We start from the raw sequence: 18,021 nt of genomic DNA, 5'->3' as shown, positions 1-18,021 counted from the left end.
ATCATAGACTATGAATGCATTTTGCAAGAATGGATCTGTTTCAGGAACAGATCTTTTGCAGATACTGATCTTTTGAATGTGTGCAGCATCTTGCAAAGATTTTTATCTGATGGAGAGTTCAGCTCAATAGAACAGACCAGAGCCGGATTAAGGCCAAATGGGGCCCTAAGCAAAGTAGCAGATTTGGGGCCCCCACCCTCAACCCCCTCTGCAAAGAACAAGCCCCTCTGCAAGTATTGTTCCTAGCACTTAAATTAGACAGCTGTGAAAGTTCGGGGGGAGGGGGGGGGTAACATAACCATGCAGCCGTCTCATCTGATGCGCTCCATTCAGGTATACGTTGTGTACCACGTCCCCCCACAATTCCTCCTTCCAGCTTGACATGGTACACAACATATGCCTTGAATGAAACGCATCAAATGAGGCAGACTCATGGGTATGTTAACCCCCCTCACCCGCTACTCGGTAAGAGCAATGCAGGTGCCGCTGACAGGTGGTGAATTCACCGCCTTCAGCTGCTCATGGAAAAAAGACCTGTGAAGCACCAATATGCTATATGATATATTATACACATCTCGCTCATACTCCTCGGTTCATGATAACACTTCAAAGCAAACATCTGCTGCCTGCCTGTACTCACTTCACTACTATGGCGGCTGGCTGCGCTGTCACACTGATACTGCCTCATTCTGTAAGAGGGACTGGTCACTGGGGCTAGTGGGGGGAGGGAAAAGGTCACTGGGGCTAGTGGGGGGAGGGAAAAGGTCACTGGGGCTAGTGGGGGGAGGCGTAAGGTTACTCATTGGGGGAAGCGGAAGTGGAGGGAGAAGGTTGCTGGGGCTTATGTAGGGCAGGTAAAAGGTCACTGGGGCTAGTGAGGGGGAGGTCACTGGGGCTAGTGGGGAAAGGGAGGAGGTCACTGGGGCTAGTGGGGGGAGGGAGGAGGTCACCGGGGCTAGTGGGGGGAGGGAGGAGGTCACTGGGGCTAGTGGGGGGAGGGAGGAGGTTACTGGGGCTAGTGGGGGGGAGGGAGGAGGTCATTGGGGCTAGTGGGGGGGAGGGAGGAGGTCACTGGGGCTAGTGGGGGGAGGGAGGAGGTCACTGGGGCTAGTGGGGGGGGGGAGCAGGTTCCTGGGGCTAGTGGGGGGGAGGGAGGAGGTCGCTAGAGCTAGTGAGGGGGGGAGGAGGTCACTGGGCATAGTGAGGGGCAGGGAGGAGGTCACTGGGGCTAGTGGGGGGCAGGGAGGAGGTCACTGGAGCTAGTGGGGGGAGAAAGGAGGTCACTGGGGCTAGTGAGGGGAAGGGGGACGTCACTGGGGCTAGTGGGGGGAGGGAGGAGGTCACTGGGGCTAGTGGGGGGAGGGAGGAGGTCACTGGGGCTAGTGGGGGGCAGGGAGGAGGTCACTGGGGCTAGTGGGGGGCTGGGAGGAGGTCACTGGGGCTAGTGGGGGTAGGAAGGAGGTCACTGGGGCTAGTGGGGGGAGGGAAGAGGTCGCTAGAGCTAGTGAGGGGGGGGGAGGAGGTCACTGGGCATAGTGAGGGGCAGGAAGGAGGTCACTGGGGCTAGTGGGGGGCAGGGAGGAGGTCACTGGGGCTAGTGGGGGGGAAGGAGGACGTCACTGGGGCTAGTGGGGGGAGGGAGGAGGTCACTGGGGCTAGTGGGGGGCAGGGAGGAGGCCACTGGGGGTAGGGAGGAGGGTCACTGGGGCTAGTGGGGGGAGGAAAGAGGTCACTGGGGCTAGTGGAGGGCAGGGTGGGTGTCACTGGGGCTAGTGGGGGTAGGGAGGAGGTCACTGGGGCTAGTGGGGAGAGGGAGGAGGTCACTGGGGCTAGTGGGTGGAGGGAGGAGGTCACTGGGGCTAGTGGGTGGAGGGAGGAGGTCACTGGGGCTAGTGGAGGACAGGTAGGTCACTGGGGCTAGTGGGGGTAGGGAGGAGGTCACTGGGTATAGTGGGGGTAGGGAGGAGGTCCCTGGGTATAGTGGGGGTAGGGAGGAGGTCCCTGGGGCTAGTGGGGGGAGGGAGGAGGTCATTGGGGATAGTGGGGGTAGGGAGGAGGTCCCTGGGGCTAGTGGGGGGAGGGAGGACGTCACTGGGGCTAGTGGGGGGGAGGGAGGAGGTCACTGGGGCTAGTGGGTGGAGGGATTAGGTCACTGAGGCTAGTGAGAAGCAGGTAGAAGGTCACTGGGGCTAGTTGGGGGAGAGAGGTCACTGGAGCTAGTGGGACAAACACAGGTAGATGCATACTTACTGCTGCAGCTGCAGATGCCTATTTCTCTAATGTCCCAGGCTGGGGGGCAGGGCTTCCTCCAGGCAGGTCTTCCACCTGCCAGGAACACACTCCTTAGTCAGTTTACTTAGGGGCTTAGAGTACTTCATTTTTGGGGGGCGTGGTTTCGTTCATCAGGGGGCGGAGCTTATTCTGGCCAAACGGGGCCAAATAGTTACAGTGGCTGCCCCACACCCCACCACAGGCACATGGACAGTTGGATACTACATCTCCCGCAGGCCTTGTCTGACCCTGGGAGGGAGGGGGAGGGCGAGTTGAAATGTCAGCAGAGTGAGTCACATGGTGCAGGGCTCACGCAGGGCAAATGCTGACTATCTGCAGTGAGCTAAGCGTCTCTTTACCATACCAACAGAAGACGCTCAGCCTCTGCTTATCTCCGGAAATCAGATGAGACTGCGCGCTGATGGGACCACTTAGACACAGCGCTGCAGAACTAAAGGCATGTTGGAGACAATTTACTACATGATGCGATGGGGCCCTTTAGACACCGAATGGGGCCCCAAGCTGCTGCTTGAGGTGCCTAGTGGAAGATCCGGCTCTGGAATAGACTGTGTAGAGTATGGCTCTCATACTGCATAGAATGGGGTAAAATTGGTCTGTGATCTTGCCTTTTCCAAAGACTTTTATCTCAAGTGTGTATGTAGCCTTATGCCGGGCATACACTGCATTTTCAGCCCTTCTCAATCGAGCCGCTGATTGCTCGATTGATAATATCCGACAGGTCCGATGACCTGGCGGATAGACTCCCCGCTCGATCCCCGCTGGCGGACAATAGCGGGGAAGCGAGCAGGTGATAAGCAGCGCCGGCGGGGACGAGCGGGGATGCGCTGGCATCGAGGCAGCGGCTCGATCCGGCGCATAATTGGCTAGGTGTATGCCTAGCATAAAGCTGGCCATACACTAGGCCGATTCCCCGTTGATCGACAGCAGATTCGATCACTGGGATCGAATCTGCTGTCACATCGTTCATGCTACACGCTGAATTTCGGGACGAAATAGATCGATCCCATCGATCGCTCCGTGCGGGAAATTACCGTCGATCACCCGCGGGTAGGGAGAGCATCGCTAGCGCCGTTCGAGTGCCCGACGACCAACGCAATACAGCTGCAATACATTACCTGCTTCGCCGGCACGACTCTCCAGGTCTCCGCCGTCTTCTCCGCTCTGGTCTGGTCTCCGGGTCCGGCATGCTTCACTTCCTCCTGTCCCGGCAGGAAGTTTAAACAGTAGAGGGCGCTCTACTGTTTAAACTTTCCCCAGACAGGAAGAAGTGAAGCATGCCGGAGATCAGACCAGAGCGTTGAAGAAGACAGCGGAGACCTGGGGAGTCGCGCCGGCGGAGCAGGTAATGTATGCGGGGGGGGGGGGAGAGCAGCGGTAGCACCACCACCACAGATTGTGAACGGTTTCATGCTGAAATCGATTCACAATCTGTTTGCAGTAAAGGCAGCCATACGATCCCTCTCTGATCAGATTCGATCAGAGAGGGATCTATCTGATGGTCGAATCTGATGGCAAATCGACCAGTGTATGGCTACGTTTAGTCACAGCAATAGACAATCACCATCTGCTTAAACTAATACCATACAAATAATTAAATGTTTCCACGTTTTTACCATGTAAACATTCCATGTAAACATTCACTGTGCAGGTGGAAAAAGTATGTGAACACTTGGATTTACTAACTGGCTGAACCTCCTTTGGCAGCAATAACTTCAACCAAATTTTCCTGTAGTTGCAGATCAGACATGCACAACGGTCAGGAGTAATTTTTGACCATTCCTCTTTACAGAACGATTTCAAATTCAGCATTATTCTTGCGATGTCTGGTGTAAATCGCTTTCTTAAAGAGAATCTGTATTGTTAAAATCGCACAAAAGTAAACATACCAGTGCGTTAGGGGACATCTCCTATTACCCTCTGTCACAATTTCGCCGCTCCTCGCCGCATTAAAAGTGGTTAAAAACAGTTTTGAAAAGTTTGTTTATAAACAAACAAAATGGCCACCAAAACAGGAAGTAGGTTGATGTACAGTATGTCCACACATAGAAAATACATCCATACACAAGCAGGCTGTATACACCCTTCCTTTTGTATCTCAAGAGATCATTATACACAGGCAGTGTGCATAGAGGGGCCAGGAGGGGGGAGATGCATCACAGAACCACAACACTGAAGAACTTGGCAGCCTTCCAGACACAGGCTGACAAGTCTGACAAGAGAGAGATAAGTTGATTTATTACAGAGATGGTGATAGTAGAACGTGCTGCAGTAAGCCAGAACACATTAGAATAGCTTTTGGAACTTGTAGGATGATAAAAAAACAGGATGTAATTTTTGTTACGGAGTCTCTTTAAGGTCATGCCATGACATCTCAATCTGGATGAGGTCAGAACTATGACTGGGCCACTTCAGAAGAAGTATTTTCTCCTGTTTAAGCCATTCTTTTGTTGATTTACTTCTATGCTTTGGGTTGTTGTCCTGTTGCAACACCCATCTTCTGCTGAGCTTCAGCTGGTGGTTAGATGGTCTTTAGTTCTGCTGCAAAATGTCTTGATAAACTTGGGAATTCATTTTTCCTTCAATGATGGCAATCAATCCAGGCCCTGACGCAGAAAAGCAGCCCCAAACCATGATGTAAGAATCTATACGTTGGTTGCTACTGGCAACAACACTACACCTTCGTTCGGCACCATATCACAGGAAGTGTGATAACTTGACTCTCATCACAACAAGCAGCATAGGAGATAGAACTTCTTAGGCGTCATCACAGTTTCAAGGAGTTTATTCAGTAAACAGATATACATATGCTCATCCCTACACAGCAAAGCAATTGTTCTGTAGTAAGTCCTCTTGTGTTACAGCTCTTGTTTCCATTGCATGGCAACCAGGTTTTCTCTTATGTTCCATCTATACTACATAGCCCGTAGGCCTATATACAGCATACAGTTAGATATTATGACAATACATTACAAATAAAAGTAAAGGTTGGAAGGTCATCAGCCAGACCTCAGAAGAAACTGCAGTATTTAGAAGTGGCTCTCTGGAGCCCGTCGGCTGCTTTACTACCAACCACCAAAGAGTTAAATGTGACATCATCTGAGCAGGAACTGATTGCCTGCTATTGGCTCATAAAACCTCATGATAAGACAGGCACTGTCTTTACTGCGCATGCCCGAACTATCACCTAGTTCTAAGAACTGTCATCTTGTTCTAAAGAGGCCATTTGTTTAATGTTCTTATGAGAATATTTTCATAACAATGGCTCATATTTATGTTGTTCGTCGCCAGCTAGTGTGGGCTCAACAATGGATAAACTCTTTAACCTTGGCTGGTTTTGGGTAAGACACAAAACCATGTTCGTGTTTCTAGAAATGCTGCTTAAAGGGAGACTCTGCACATCAAGTCTTTTAACTAAACTCAGTGAAAGGAACTGAGGCCTTTGAATTCAATACTGCCATTACTTAAATTCTTACACATGGTGCCCCCACCACCATATTTCACAGTTGGGATGAGGTTTTGATGTTGGTGTGCTGTGCCTTGTTTTCTCCTAACATAGTATTGTGTGTTTCTTTCAAACAACTCAACTTGTTTCATCTGTCCAAAGACTATTTTGCCAGTACTGCAGTGGAAACATCCAGGTACTCTTCTACAAACTTTAAACATGCAGCAATGTTTTTTTGGGACAGCAGTGGCTTACTCTGTGGTATCCTCCCATGAACTCCATTCTTGTTTACTGTTTTACAAATCATAGATTCGCTAACGTGGATGTTAGCATATGCCTGAGACTTTTGTAAGTCTTTAGCTGACACTCTAGGATTCTTCTGCACCTCATTGAGTATTTTGCGCTGTGCTCTTGCAGTCATCTTTACAGGACGGCCACTCCTAGGGAGAGTAGCAGCAGTGCTGGACTTTCTCCATTTATAGATAATTTGTCTTACCGTGGACTGATGAACAGCAAGGCTTTTGGAGATACTTTTATAACCCTTTCCAGATTTATGCAAGTCAACAATTCTTAATCGTAGGTCTTCTGAAAGCTCTTTTGTGCGAGGCATCATTCACAGCAGGCAATGCTTCTTGGGAAAAGCAAACCCAAAACTGGTGTGTGTTTTTATAGGGCAGGTCAGCTGTAACAAACACCTCCAATCTCATTTCATTGATTGGACTCCAGCTGGCTAACACCTCACTCCAATTAGCTCTTCGAGATATCATTAGTCCAGGGGTTCACATACGTTTTCCACATGCACTGTGAATGTGTACATGGTGCATTCAATAAAAACATAGAAACATTTAATTTTTTGTGTGGTATTAGTTTAAACAGGCTGTAGTTGTCGATTGTTACTTAGAAGATCAGATAACATTTTATGATCATTGTGTGCAGAAATCCATAAAATTCCAAAGGGTACACATACTTTTTACTGCTACTGTACATAAGAATGTTTCTTTAATTAGATATGGAAATATGGATGGTGATCACCAAGTAAGGTATTCTGTTCCCGCTTATTTAAAATGGAAGTTTGTCACACTGAGCTGTAAGATCAGTATGTTCAATTCTTAGATAATGTGTCCTAATATTTTTGTGCATAGCTACACTCACTGCAAGGCCTTTTCATATTCTAAAAATAAACTGTATAGGAAAAAACATCAGTGCATATGCAAATGTGCATATGTTTATTTTAGATTACCCAGCAAGGACTTGATTTTGCGATGCATAACAGATAATTTGACAAAATGTTTTTTTTTCAATGTTTTGTTCAGCTAAATTGTCTGATATAAAGTCCACTTGGTCATCCAGCCCAATCTCCCACACTCAAGCACCCTTGTCCCATGAGCTGTGGAAAGTACCGAGAAACACTACAGCCCCCACCAGACCACCACCTGGGCTGACCAATGCTAAGCCTTCCTCTGCCTGGGGCTCAAATCAGCTAGGCTGGACCAGCTCGTACTCAACAGGTATAACTGTATATCATGTACTAGGTTTCTTGACATTCATCAGTTACTCAACTTTTCTCACAAAAATTGTCTGTGAAGATTGCAAGTTGCCCCTTAATCTATGAGCAATATAGGCAGTTTTACTACACCATTACATGACGCTCAGACAGTTAAACAGAATTATACATTATGGGGAATGTGCTCATAAAGAGCTCTGTAAAGCTGTTCCCCACAAATGGTGCAAATAAAAAAACCCCATAGTGTTTGCCTAGTACCACATTTATGCTGCAAAAAGTAACCACTTCCCAACCACAGGTTTTTTTTTTCCCCTTTAAAACCAGATGAATTTTCACATCACGCTCCTCCCATTCATTCACCAGTAATTTTATCATTACTTATCACATCAAAATGATCTATATATTGTTTTATTCGCCACAAATATGCTTTCTTTGGGTGGTACTTTTTGCTAAGAATTTTATTTTATATGCATTTTTAAGGGAATTATAAGAAAAAAAATCATAATTTTCAGCCATTATAGTTTTAAATAAAGTGTGCAATGGATAAAACCCACCCAATTTATTTGCCAATTTGTCCTGGTTATTACAACGCAGTATTCTAACTGGAAAGAAAGATGTAATTTTTCCATTTAGTGACAATTTCAAGCCTTTATTTTCAAAGATAACCGTTAAAAACACTCATGGCTTTACTTAGTTTGGGTATTAGACAAAGCCTAACTTGGGATCTTACGCCATTTGAGATGCTGTGTAACGAAGAAGGATATGCTACTAAGGGGGTTTCACAAATCTACGCCATGCTCATTGCAAATTATGCAATTCCCAATTTGGTTGAGATCCAAATGGGAGGCTTCCCTGAACCAGACTTTCACGGATACTCAGTGGTGGAAGATCCTCATTTTGGCACATAAAAGCTCTACATCAGCTCGCATTCAAGAATCAGGCTACAAGCTTTTAACACAGTGGTACTATACGCCAGAAAGGTTACATCGGATATACCCAAACTCTAGCCCTCTATGTTGGAGATGCACAGCACACACAGGCGGGTACATCAAAAAAGGGCGTCGGGAAAAAAGGGCGCGTGGTGTAAACGATAAACAGTATTATCGTTTATTGAAATATTGTGTAGAATTTCGTTTAGAAATAGTGTTTTAAGAATTTATAAATCACTAAATAATGTGTATGAGATCGGCAATTCTTAAAGAGAACCCGAGGTGGGTTTGAAGAATATTATCTGCATACAGAGGCTGGATCTGCCTATACAGCCCAGCCTCTGTTGCTATCCCAAACCCCCCTAAGGTCCCCCTGCACTCTGCAATCCCTCATAAATCACAGCCACGCTGCTGACAAACAGCTTGTCAGAGCTGGCTGTGTTTATCTCTATAGTGTCAGTCTGCTGCTCTCCCCGCCTCCTGCAGAACTCCAGTCCCCGCCTGCCTCCCTTCCCTCCCTGCTGATTGGAGGGAAGGAACGGGGTCAGGGACCGGAGCTATGCAGGAGGCGGGGGAGCAGCTGAGACTGACACTACAGATGTAAATACAGCCTCACAGCATGGCTGTGATTTATGAGGGATTGCAGAGTGCAGGGGGACCTTAGTGGGGTTTGGGATAGCAACAGAGGCTGGGCTGTATAGGCAGATCCAGCCTCTGTATGCAGGTAACATTCTTTAAACACACCTCGGGTTCTCTTTAAAACGTTAATCTTCCCTATTTGTAAACTGAAACTTATTTTAACGTTTGTTAAAAACCCTCCCTGTACCTCTCCCTAACCCCTAGACCCCCTGTTGGTGCCTAAACCTAAGACCCCCCTGTTGGTGCCTAAACCCAAGACCCCCCTGTTGGTGCCTAAACCTAAGACCCCCCTGTTGGTGCCTAAACCTAAGACCCCCCTGTTGGTGCCTAAACCTAAGACCCCCCCGTTGGTGCCTAAACCTAAGACCCCCCAGTTGGTGCCTAAACCTAAGACCCCCCCTGTTGGTGCCTAAACCTAAGACCCCCCCAGTTGGTGCCTAAACCTAAGACCCCCCTGTTGGTGCCTAAACCTAAGACCCCCCTGTTGGTGCCTAAACCTAAGACCCCCCTGTTGGTGCCTAAACCTAAGACCCCTCTGTTGGTGCCTAAACCTAAGACCCCCCTGTTGGTGCCTAAACCTAAGACCCCCCAGTTGGTGCCTAAACCTAAGACCCCCCTATGGATAATAATGTTTTACAGACATTAAGACCCCCCCTGTTGGTGCCTAAACCTAAGACCCCCCAGTTGGTGCCTAAACCTAAGACCCCCATGTTGGTGCCTAAACCTAAGACCCCCCTGTTGGTGCCTAAACCTAAGACCCCCCAGTTGGTGCCTAAACCTAAGACCCTCCTGTTGGTGCCTAAACCTAAGACCCCCCTGTTGGTGCCTAAACCTAAGACCTCCTATGGATAATAATGTTTTACAGACATTAATAAATAAAAAATGTAAATAAAAAAATGTAATTAATTTTTTGGGGTGGATAATAATGTTTTAGAAATGTTTTATAAATAGTGATTTAGTATCTTTATAAACGTTATTCGTCACCGGCTGATTTTGTAAAGTTAAATCATCACAAACATAGTCATAAATCCTTAAAATTCTCCGGGCGCCGTTTGTTAAAACGTTAATAATCTCGGGCGCCTTTTTCTCCCTGTTCGGCGCCCGATAAACGATATTTATAATGGGAGTGAATGGGGCGCCCTTTTTGTCCACTTGTCTCATGCGCCCAAATCTACTGCTTCCCACACAGGCACTCTTGTACACATATTTTTGAGTTGCCCTGCCATTGCCCCATTTTGGGATTCTGTAAAGACCATCATTACACAGGTTACAGGAGTCGAGGCATCTGTAGATCCTGCTTATTACCTATTACATAACACCCCGAGAAGACTCGGAAAATAAAAAAAATCTCAATTTAAACATTTGATAAATGCGGCTCGCATAATTATAGCAAGGCACTGGAAGTCAACCCAGGCCCCCACGATCTCAGAATGGCTGCTTGAGATTAAATCAATTGAACGCATGGAGGACCTAACGCAGTCCATACATTTGAAAAATGAGCAATTTCTTAAGACGCGGAGGCCCTGGTTTGCATTCTCTGAATCTGAGAAATATAAACGTTTGATGGAGATTTAATTGCTCACATTTTTTGACACCCTGCCATTGGAGCGTCCTATCACAATTGAGCATGGATAGGGGTACTCGGGGATTTAGGCTTCTCTTTCATAGTATATTCATGGTTTCTCGCTCCCACGGAGCTGGCCAGCTCTCTCTTTTTTCTTTTTCTCTTTCTTTCTTTTCTTTGTGCTCCTTTCTATACTCTTCAATGTCTCTGTATGTTGTTTTGTCTTATATTTGTTCTATGTTTTAGCTCTAACAGGAAAACTCATGTTTCTTTATGGCTAGAAACTAGTTGACTCAGCAAGTAGAGTTGTTGACGGAGTGTATCATCCTCTTGGGCCTCCGCCACACCAGAAGCTTATATATAAGTATCCTATCTCTAGTTTCTTGGATTATTCACATGGGGGCAGCCATGTGATCCAGTAAAGTCACTTTAATGGTTTTAGTACTCTTTATATAATCTTTAGAAAATCCTGTTGGCAATGAGTCTGTATTCAATTTATATTGTGCTTGGTTATTGATAAGGGGTGACACTGGTTAGTCACCCTACAGGTATATTCTGTTTTTATGTAAAGAGCGCGATGTGTAGCGCTGTTTGTCTTTTCTTTTTTTGTCATCGTTAAAAAATCTTTTTCAAAAATAAAAAATTCTTTAAAATCTGAAAAAAAAACACTCATGGCATACATATTAAAAAGTCCACATGGGTTGTTTTTTTTTGTTTTTTTGTCTTTTACAGGTGTTAGGTTAGGTGTACAGCTATAGGGTAGGGTGTAAGGGGTTAAGATTAAAAAAGTTATGCATTTCTAAATATAATAGTGTATGTAGGTGCCTTTTTTGAGGGGACCACAAGATGGCGCCACACTTAGTCCCGTGTTCTGTAAACAGCACACGGTAAGTATTACGTGTATCATTTACTGTCACTTTAAAGAGACACTGAAGTCTCTTAAAAATCCTTTTTTTATTACAAAATCCTCTTTAACATATTAGCCCTACCTAAACTGCCGCATCCCCGCAGCTGTAATCTATCTAAACCCCCCCTCCCTCTCCCCCGCAAAATCCATGACTTTCTTCCCACCAGGAACAGAATTCTCTTCATTTACTATATAAAATTCACTGAAATCAAAGTGAACAGTACAATACATGTGTTATGTAAGTAGATCAAGTATTTATCTACATGTGTTTTTCCCCCTGGCATAGTATGGCTAATCATACTGCTTTAAACATGCTTGAATAAACCTGACCTTATCTAAAACCCTTTTTTTGTCTGGGTTGTCTCATCTGGAGAGGTTGGATACCTTATTTTTATGGTCTTAATTATTTTCTATTTTTTACATACTCTCTGATAATGATATTTTGGGCACCCTCATCAATGCTCCAGAACTGTTAAATTTATCACAAATAAATACTCGCTATTGTTATTGTACAAACTGTCTGCATCAGAGCCGGGACAAGGTCCTCCAGCACCCAAGGTTGAGACACCAAAGTGCGCCCCTCCATCCCTGCCACCCCAGCCATCACACACTGATTGCTATTAGACTAAGAGGGCCACAGGGCCCACAACCTCCCCAACACCTTAATATCTAGTTATCTGGCTTGCAGTCACTGCCATGTATCCCCTTTTCTTATTTCTTTCTGCTTCAAACACAATTAGGAATGACAGCTGAATGAATTCTGCGCCCCCTCCTACACTGCGCCCTGAGGCTGGAGCCTCTCCAGCCTATGCCTCGGCCCGGCCCTGGTCTGCATAACCAGCAGAAGCAATGGATTTCAACTGAAGACAAAAATGCTTTTTTTTTTTTTGTACACGTTCGTTTGAAAAAAACACACACTCACACTCTCCGCCTCTCCCCCTCCCCTCTCAGTGAAGGAAGACTGAGAGGGGTGGGGGAGAGGCGGCGATCCGGGCTGACAGACGCGCTGAGAGGCAGAGCTGCGGCTCATAGCTCTGCCTCTCACGGAAGCGCTGCCCGGATTGCACCCCAGAGAGTTTAAAGGATTTAGATTACAGCGGCGGGGATGCGGCGGTTTAGGTAAGGCTAATATGTTAGAGGATTTTGTAATAAAAAACGGATTTTTAAGAGACTTCAGTGTCTCTTTAAGGAATGCTGTTGTCTTGCTGACGTCGGCTTTCATTCGTCACAGGCACTGTGATCGAATTTGGGAACAAGCTGTTCCCATTCACCTATCACGGAACGGCGGGGTTGTGACGGAAACGAGCTTCATGGTGATCGGGAATGGCGAGGTAAATAAACAAATACGCATATCTACTCCCATGGTGCTGAAGTGAAGTCCATAGGGGCGTAGATATGCGTAGTAGTGGTTGGGAACCAGTTAAGATTTGTGCTGCTTTCAATGGTGATCAGTTTTTTTTCACATAAGCTTAGTCATGAAACAGTATGGCTGGTTAGTGCTGCATACATGGCCAATTTGTCTGCAGAAATCACTGTTCTATGTTACTTTAACATTGTTAAAAGACTTGTAGGTCACATCAACCATAGTTTAATGTTTGACCTTTATTGAAATCTTTTAGCAAACTGATGTCATTCTCTACCCACTGGCTGCTCATACTGAGAGGTGTGGTGGAGAGAAGCTCCCATTATCGGAGCTTTAACAGTCTCAGGTACTGGTAGCCCCACCACTTCTTAACCAGTTCACTTCACCGTTAAGTGTTTCCCCTTATGGACCAGAGCAGTTTTCACATTTCAGCTCTCCTCCCTTTCATTCGCCAATAACTTTATCACTACTTATCACAACTTAATGATCTATATCAGCGGTCCTCAAACTAAGGCCTGCGGACCGAATGTGGCCCCCTGAGGCTTTTTTACCAGCCCCCACACACCCAAAATGTATTACTTATAGATGCGGTCAGCTACATCTTTAAATATTGTTGGTACGCATATAGAATAGCAGTGCTGGCACCACCCATCCACATGGAAGCCAGAAAGCAGTAATTTGCTGGTTTCCAATCAAATCTCACATCCGGTAACACTGCTGTCCAATTGGGACTGCAGGTTGTCACCTGGGTATGCTTCACTGTCTGGCCCGCAAAGACTTCTACATTATTTTATGTACACTCCGGCCTCCCAGCAGTCTGAAGAATGTTGACATTGCCCTCGACCCAAAATGTTTGGAAACCTCTGATCTATATATATATATATATATATATATATTGCAAAGATTAAACATCTGATTCCCCCAGAGGATCTTCAAACCCTAGTCCACGCCTTCATCACATCACGGCTGGACTACTGCAATGCCCTTTATGCTGGCCTCCCCAAAAAAGACTTGCGTCGCCTGCAATTAGTGCAGAATGCTGCTGCCAGATTGCTAACAAACCAGCCTCGCCACTGTCACATTACACCGATCCTTCGCTCACTGCACTGGCTACCAGTACAATGGAGAATACTCTTCAAGATTGGACTGCTGACATTCAAATCCCTGCACAATCTGGGCCCTGGATACATGAAGGACTTGCTGAAGCTGCACCACACCTCTCACAACCTCAGATCAGCAAGTTCTATAAACTTGGTCACTCCCAGAGTGCACCTCAAAAAATCTGGAGACAGAGCCTTCTGTCATGCTGCCCCTACTCTTTGGAACTCCCTACCACACCCAGTAAAGACAGCACCATCCCTGGAGCTATTCAAATCCAGACTGAAAAGCCACCTGTTTAGCCTGGCATTTCCAGATTTATAAAATTCTTCCCCTGTACCACGATGGTCGGAGCCATGCTTATGCGCTTTGAGTCCCACGGGAGAAAAGCGCTTTACAAATGTTATTTGTTGTTGTTGTTGTTGTTGTTATCTATATCTTGTTTTTTCTTTGGGTGGTACATTTTGCTAAGAATTGTTTTATTCTAAATGCATTTTAATGGGAATAATAAGAAAACAATGGAAAAAATATTTATCAGATTTAGTCCATTATAGTTTTAAAATAAACCCTGCTACTGTTGATAATACTTTGAAAAGAAAACTATGTATTTTTTTTTAAATGTCACTTTTTTATTTTTTATAGAAGTGTTTTATTTTGGTAACTATGGGATGGGAGGGGTTAATTAATGGGCTATTTAATGTATTTGTATATATGTGTAATTTTACTATTTGGCCACCAGATGTCCCAAACCTTATAACTGTAAACCGTACACAGAGGAAGTAATGTGTGTATGCTTTACTTTCATTTTTGTCAATGACCACCTGAATCTCACTGATGCCGGTGATCATTGTTCACAGGCATTTAGATTGATGTATAGGAACTGTGATCCCGTTCACTGATCTGTGTACTAACGGGTGGCAACAAGAACGCCGTTATGCACGCTCCCACGCACGATTGTGAGGAGGCATATATCTGTGCCCCAGGAGCTAAGATGGAGTCTCCTGTACTTTTATCTCCCTGTATTCAGGCAGAACAAGTAGTTGCACCCAAACTTTATTGGTGCCCGCATAATATTTATTTATCTATTTTATTTTATTTTTTTATAAAAAACTGTAAAAAAAATAACTTTTAATTTTCTCCTCTCTTATCGTCTGCTTACCTCACTTCCTCCCTCTTTCAGCCAGTATGAGGCTATGATAGGCTGTCAGTAAAGTGGTGTGGCTTTTGACTAATATAGCAGTCACGCTCTGATTTCCTCCTCCCCACCCCCCAATGAAGGAGTTTTTCAGGCAGACATAGCAGGTAGTTTTTGTTTTGTGTTAAAAAAAAAATGTTTTAATGTAAAATAATGTTCTAGTGTTTGTGCAAATAAAAAAACTGGCTGAACTGTGACTTACTTTCTGGAATAAATGTTTATTCTGGTTTCACTTGTGCGTTGACTTAGATTCCTGTATGTTGTCTTTATAGGTTCCACCTGGAGCACAGATAATTCAGGAACAAGAACAAGTAGCTGGCTGGTCTTGCGTAATCTCACTCCACAGGTATAGGAACCACCCAAAAAAGCCTTACCTCATACTTAGACCTATTTCTTACAAGTAATATTCTTAATAATTTTTAAAGCGCCAACATATTCTGTAAGTATAGCAAAGCTTTTCTACAGAGTATTACAGTGAATGGTGCTGCAGTGTGTTTTAAAAACAAATACTTAAATTCTGTATGGTGGAAACGGTAATTTAAAATGCTCTGGGCACATTTTCATTGATGAAAACTGATGAGACATCACATGCAAAATAGGCTCTATATTTACTGCTTTTATGTGTCTGTGTCCCATTCTCCTGCCTGTTGTTAGTTGCAACCTTTTGCTCTTTTACATACTGTAGGTTCAGGACGCACAAACAACATTCTTTTCTTTTTAGAGTTTTATATAGATTGTGCTGGCTTAATTCAAATATTTATTTACTACAACATCATCTGCATGGAGTTTGTATGTTCTCCTTGTGTCCGAGTGGGTTTCCCCCGGGGACTCTGGTTTACTTCCACAACCCAAAAACATACAGATAAGTTAATTGGCTTCCCCCTAAGTTGGCCTACTACTGTTCTACTACACATACACTACACTATATATAAAAATTGGCCCTAGACTACAATACATATATAGATATGAGTACAGTAGGGAGGAAGCAGGAAATTTGGGCGCATGAGGCAGGTGGACAAAAAGGGCGCCGCCATTCACTCCCATAATAAATATCGTTTAATGGGCGCCCAACAGGAAAAAAGGGCGCCGGAGAAAAATAACGATTTAAAAGCGGCGCCCGGAGACTTTTAATGTTTTATAACTGCTTCTCATGATTACCCATTATTTAATGATTTATACATTTTTAAACATTATTTTTAAACGAAAAACAGTACAATATTTTTTAAAACATTACTTGTAAACGAAAAACCGTACAATTTTTTTTTTAAACATTTTTAAACGAAAAACCGCACCATATTTTTTTAAAAACTTTATTAATGCTTATCACTGGGGGGTCTTAGGTTTAGGCACCACAAGGAGGGTCTTAGGTTTAGGCACCACCAGGGGGGTCTTAGGTTTAGGCACCACCAGGGGGGTCTTAGGTTTAGGCACCAACAGGGGGGGTCTTAGGTTTAGGCACCAACAGGGGGGTCTTAGGTTTAGGCACCAACAGGGGGGTCTTAGGTTTAGGCACCACCAGGGGGGTCTTAGGTTTAGGCACCACCAGGGGGGTCTTAGGTTTAGGCACCACCAGGGGGGTGTTAGGTTTAGGCACCACCAGGGGGGGTCTTAGGTTTAGGCACCACCAGGGGGGTCTTAGGTTTAGGCACCACCAGGGGGGTCTTAGGTTTAGGCACCAACAGGGGGGTCTTAGGTTTAGGCACCACCAGGGGGGTCTTAGGTTTAGGCACCAACAGGGGGGTCTTAGGTTTAGGCACCAACAGGGGGGTCTAGGGGTTAGGGATAGGTACAGGGAGGGTTCTGTGTGAGAGTAGGGTTAGGTATAGCTTTAGTAAAATTCTTATTAATGTTTTATAAAACGTTATTATAAATTTCACTTTTTAAACAGGGAAGATTAACGTTTTTAAAATTGCCGATTTCATACACATTATTTAATGATTTATAACTGTATAAAACATTATTTTTAAACGAAATATAGCACTAATTTTTTTTAAACGTGATTATCGTTTAAAACCCTGCGCCCTTTTTTCCTGGCGCCCTTTTTTAACGTACGCCAGTAGGGATTAGACTGTTAGACCTTCTGAGGGACAGTTAAGTGACACAAAAAGCACCACCTATAAATGTGCTGTCATTTGTGTGGAACTACAGTAGGGGAACATATGAACATTGACACAGTCAAATTAAGGTATATCCTGTAACATGCCACCAGAACTTTTTTTGGGTGCCCTGGTCTAAAACTGAGCTTCTGAAGTTTCTCTTATTGAACTGAGGAAGTGGGCAGAGACCCGTAATACACGTTGTCTGTTTTAAAGCGGGATTGTCACCATAAAAATCAAATTTCAACAGCAACTGGTCTGAGTGTATTAAGTGATAAAGATGCTAATCCTGCATTCAAAACTTTCAACTCTTTCTGCTATTATGGTTTGGAGTTATCACATACTTAAGGAGCACTGGCCCTTTACTAGTCAGTGCCAAACAGTTGCATGCTGGGGGTTATTTTTATCTATAATATATTCCTCCTCTTCCCTTTATTTCCCTGCCTAGCTGCTTATCTGAAACATGATCCCCTGCTCACTTGTGTTTACAAGCAAGGCTGAGGTGACTCAGCGATTGGAGGAGAAAAAGAAAAAAAAGTAAAGGGCAAAAATGACATCAGGATTTAGCCTAAACTGTGGGCAAAAGACATGGTTCCCACCAGGAACATAATTCTCTTCATTTACTATATAAAATTCACTGAAATCAAAGTGAACAGTACAATACATGTGTTATGTAAGTAGATCAAGTATTTATCTACATGTGTTTTTTCCCCCTGGCATAGTATGGCTAATCATACTGCTTTAAACATGCTTGAATAAACCTGACCTGATCTAAAACTCTTTTTTGTCTGGGTTGTCTCATCTGGAGAGGTTGGATACCTCATTTTTATAGTCTTAATTATTTTCTATTTTTTACATACACTCTGACAATGATATTTTGGGCACCCTCATCAATGCTCCAGAACTGTTCAATTTTATCGCAAATAAATACTCGCTATTGTTATTGTACAAACTGTCTGCATAACCAGCAGAAGCAATGGATTTCAACTGAA

General features: G+C 44.6%; 1 protein-coding gene across 1 annotated transcript in view; it reads left to right on the top strand.

The window, feature by feature from the left end:
• Nucleotides 1-18,021, top strand: part of TNRC6C (trinucleotide repeat containing adaptor 6C) — a 353,608-nt gene that overhangs the window by 299,698 nt on the left and 35,889 nt on the right. The window contains exons 15-16 of the mRNA XM_068262142.1: nt 7,048-7,242; nt 15,206-15,279. Of these exons, the coding sequence (XP_068118243.1) occupies nt 7,048-7,242; nt 15,206-15,279 (269 nt within the window). The remainder of the gene's footprint in view (nt 1-7,047; nt 7,243-15,205; nt 15,280-18,021) is intronic.

Source organism: Hyperolius riggenbachi, chromosome 12 (assembly GCF_040937935.1).
Source record: "Hyperolius riggenbachi isolate aHypRig1 chromosome 12, aHypRig1.pri, whole genome shotgun sequence".
In the NCBI taxonomy this organism is placed as follows: domain Eukaryota; kingdom Metazoa; phylum Chordata; class Amphibia; order Anura; family Hyperoliidae; genus Hyperolius; species Hyperolius riggenbachi.
The sequence above is the reverse complement of the archived record's forward strand: the minus strand, read 5'-3'. Positions and strand labels throughout refer to the sequence as shown.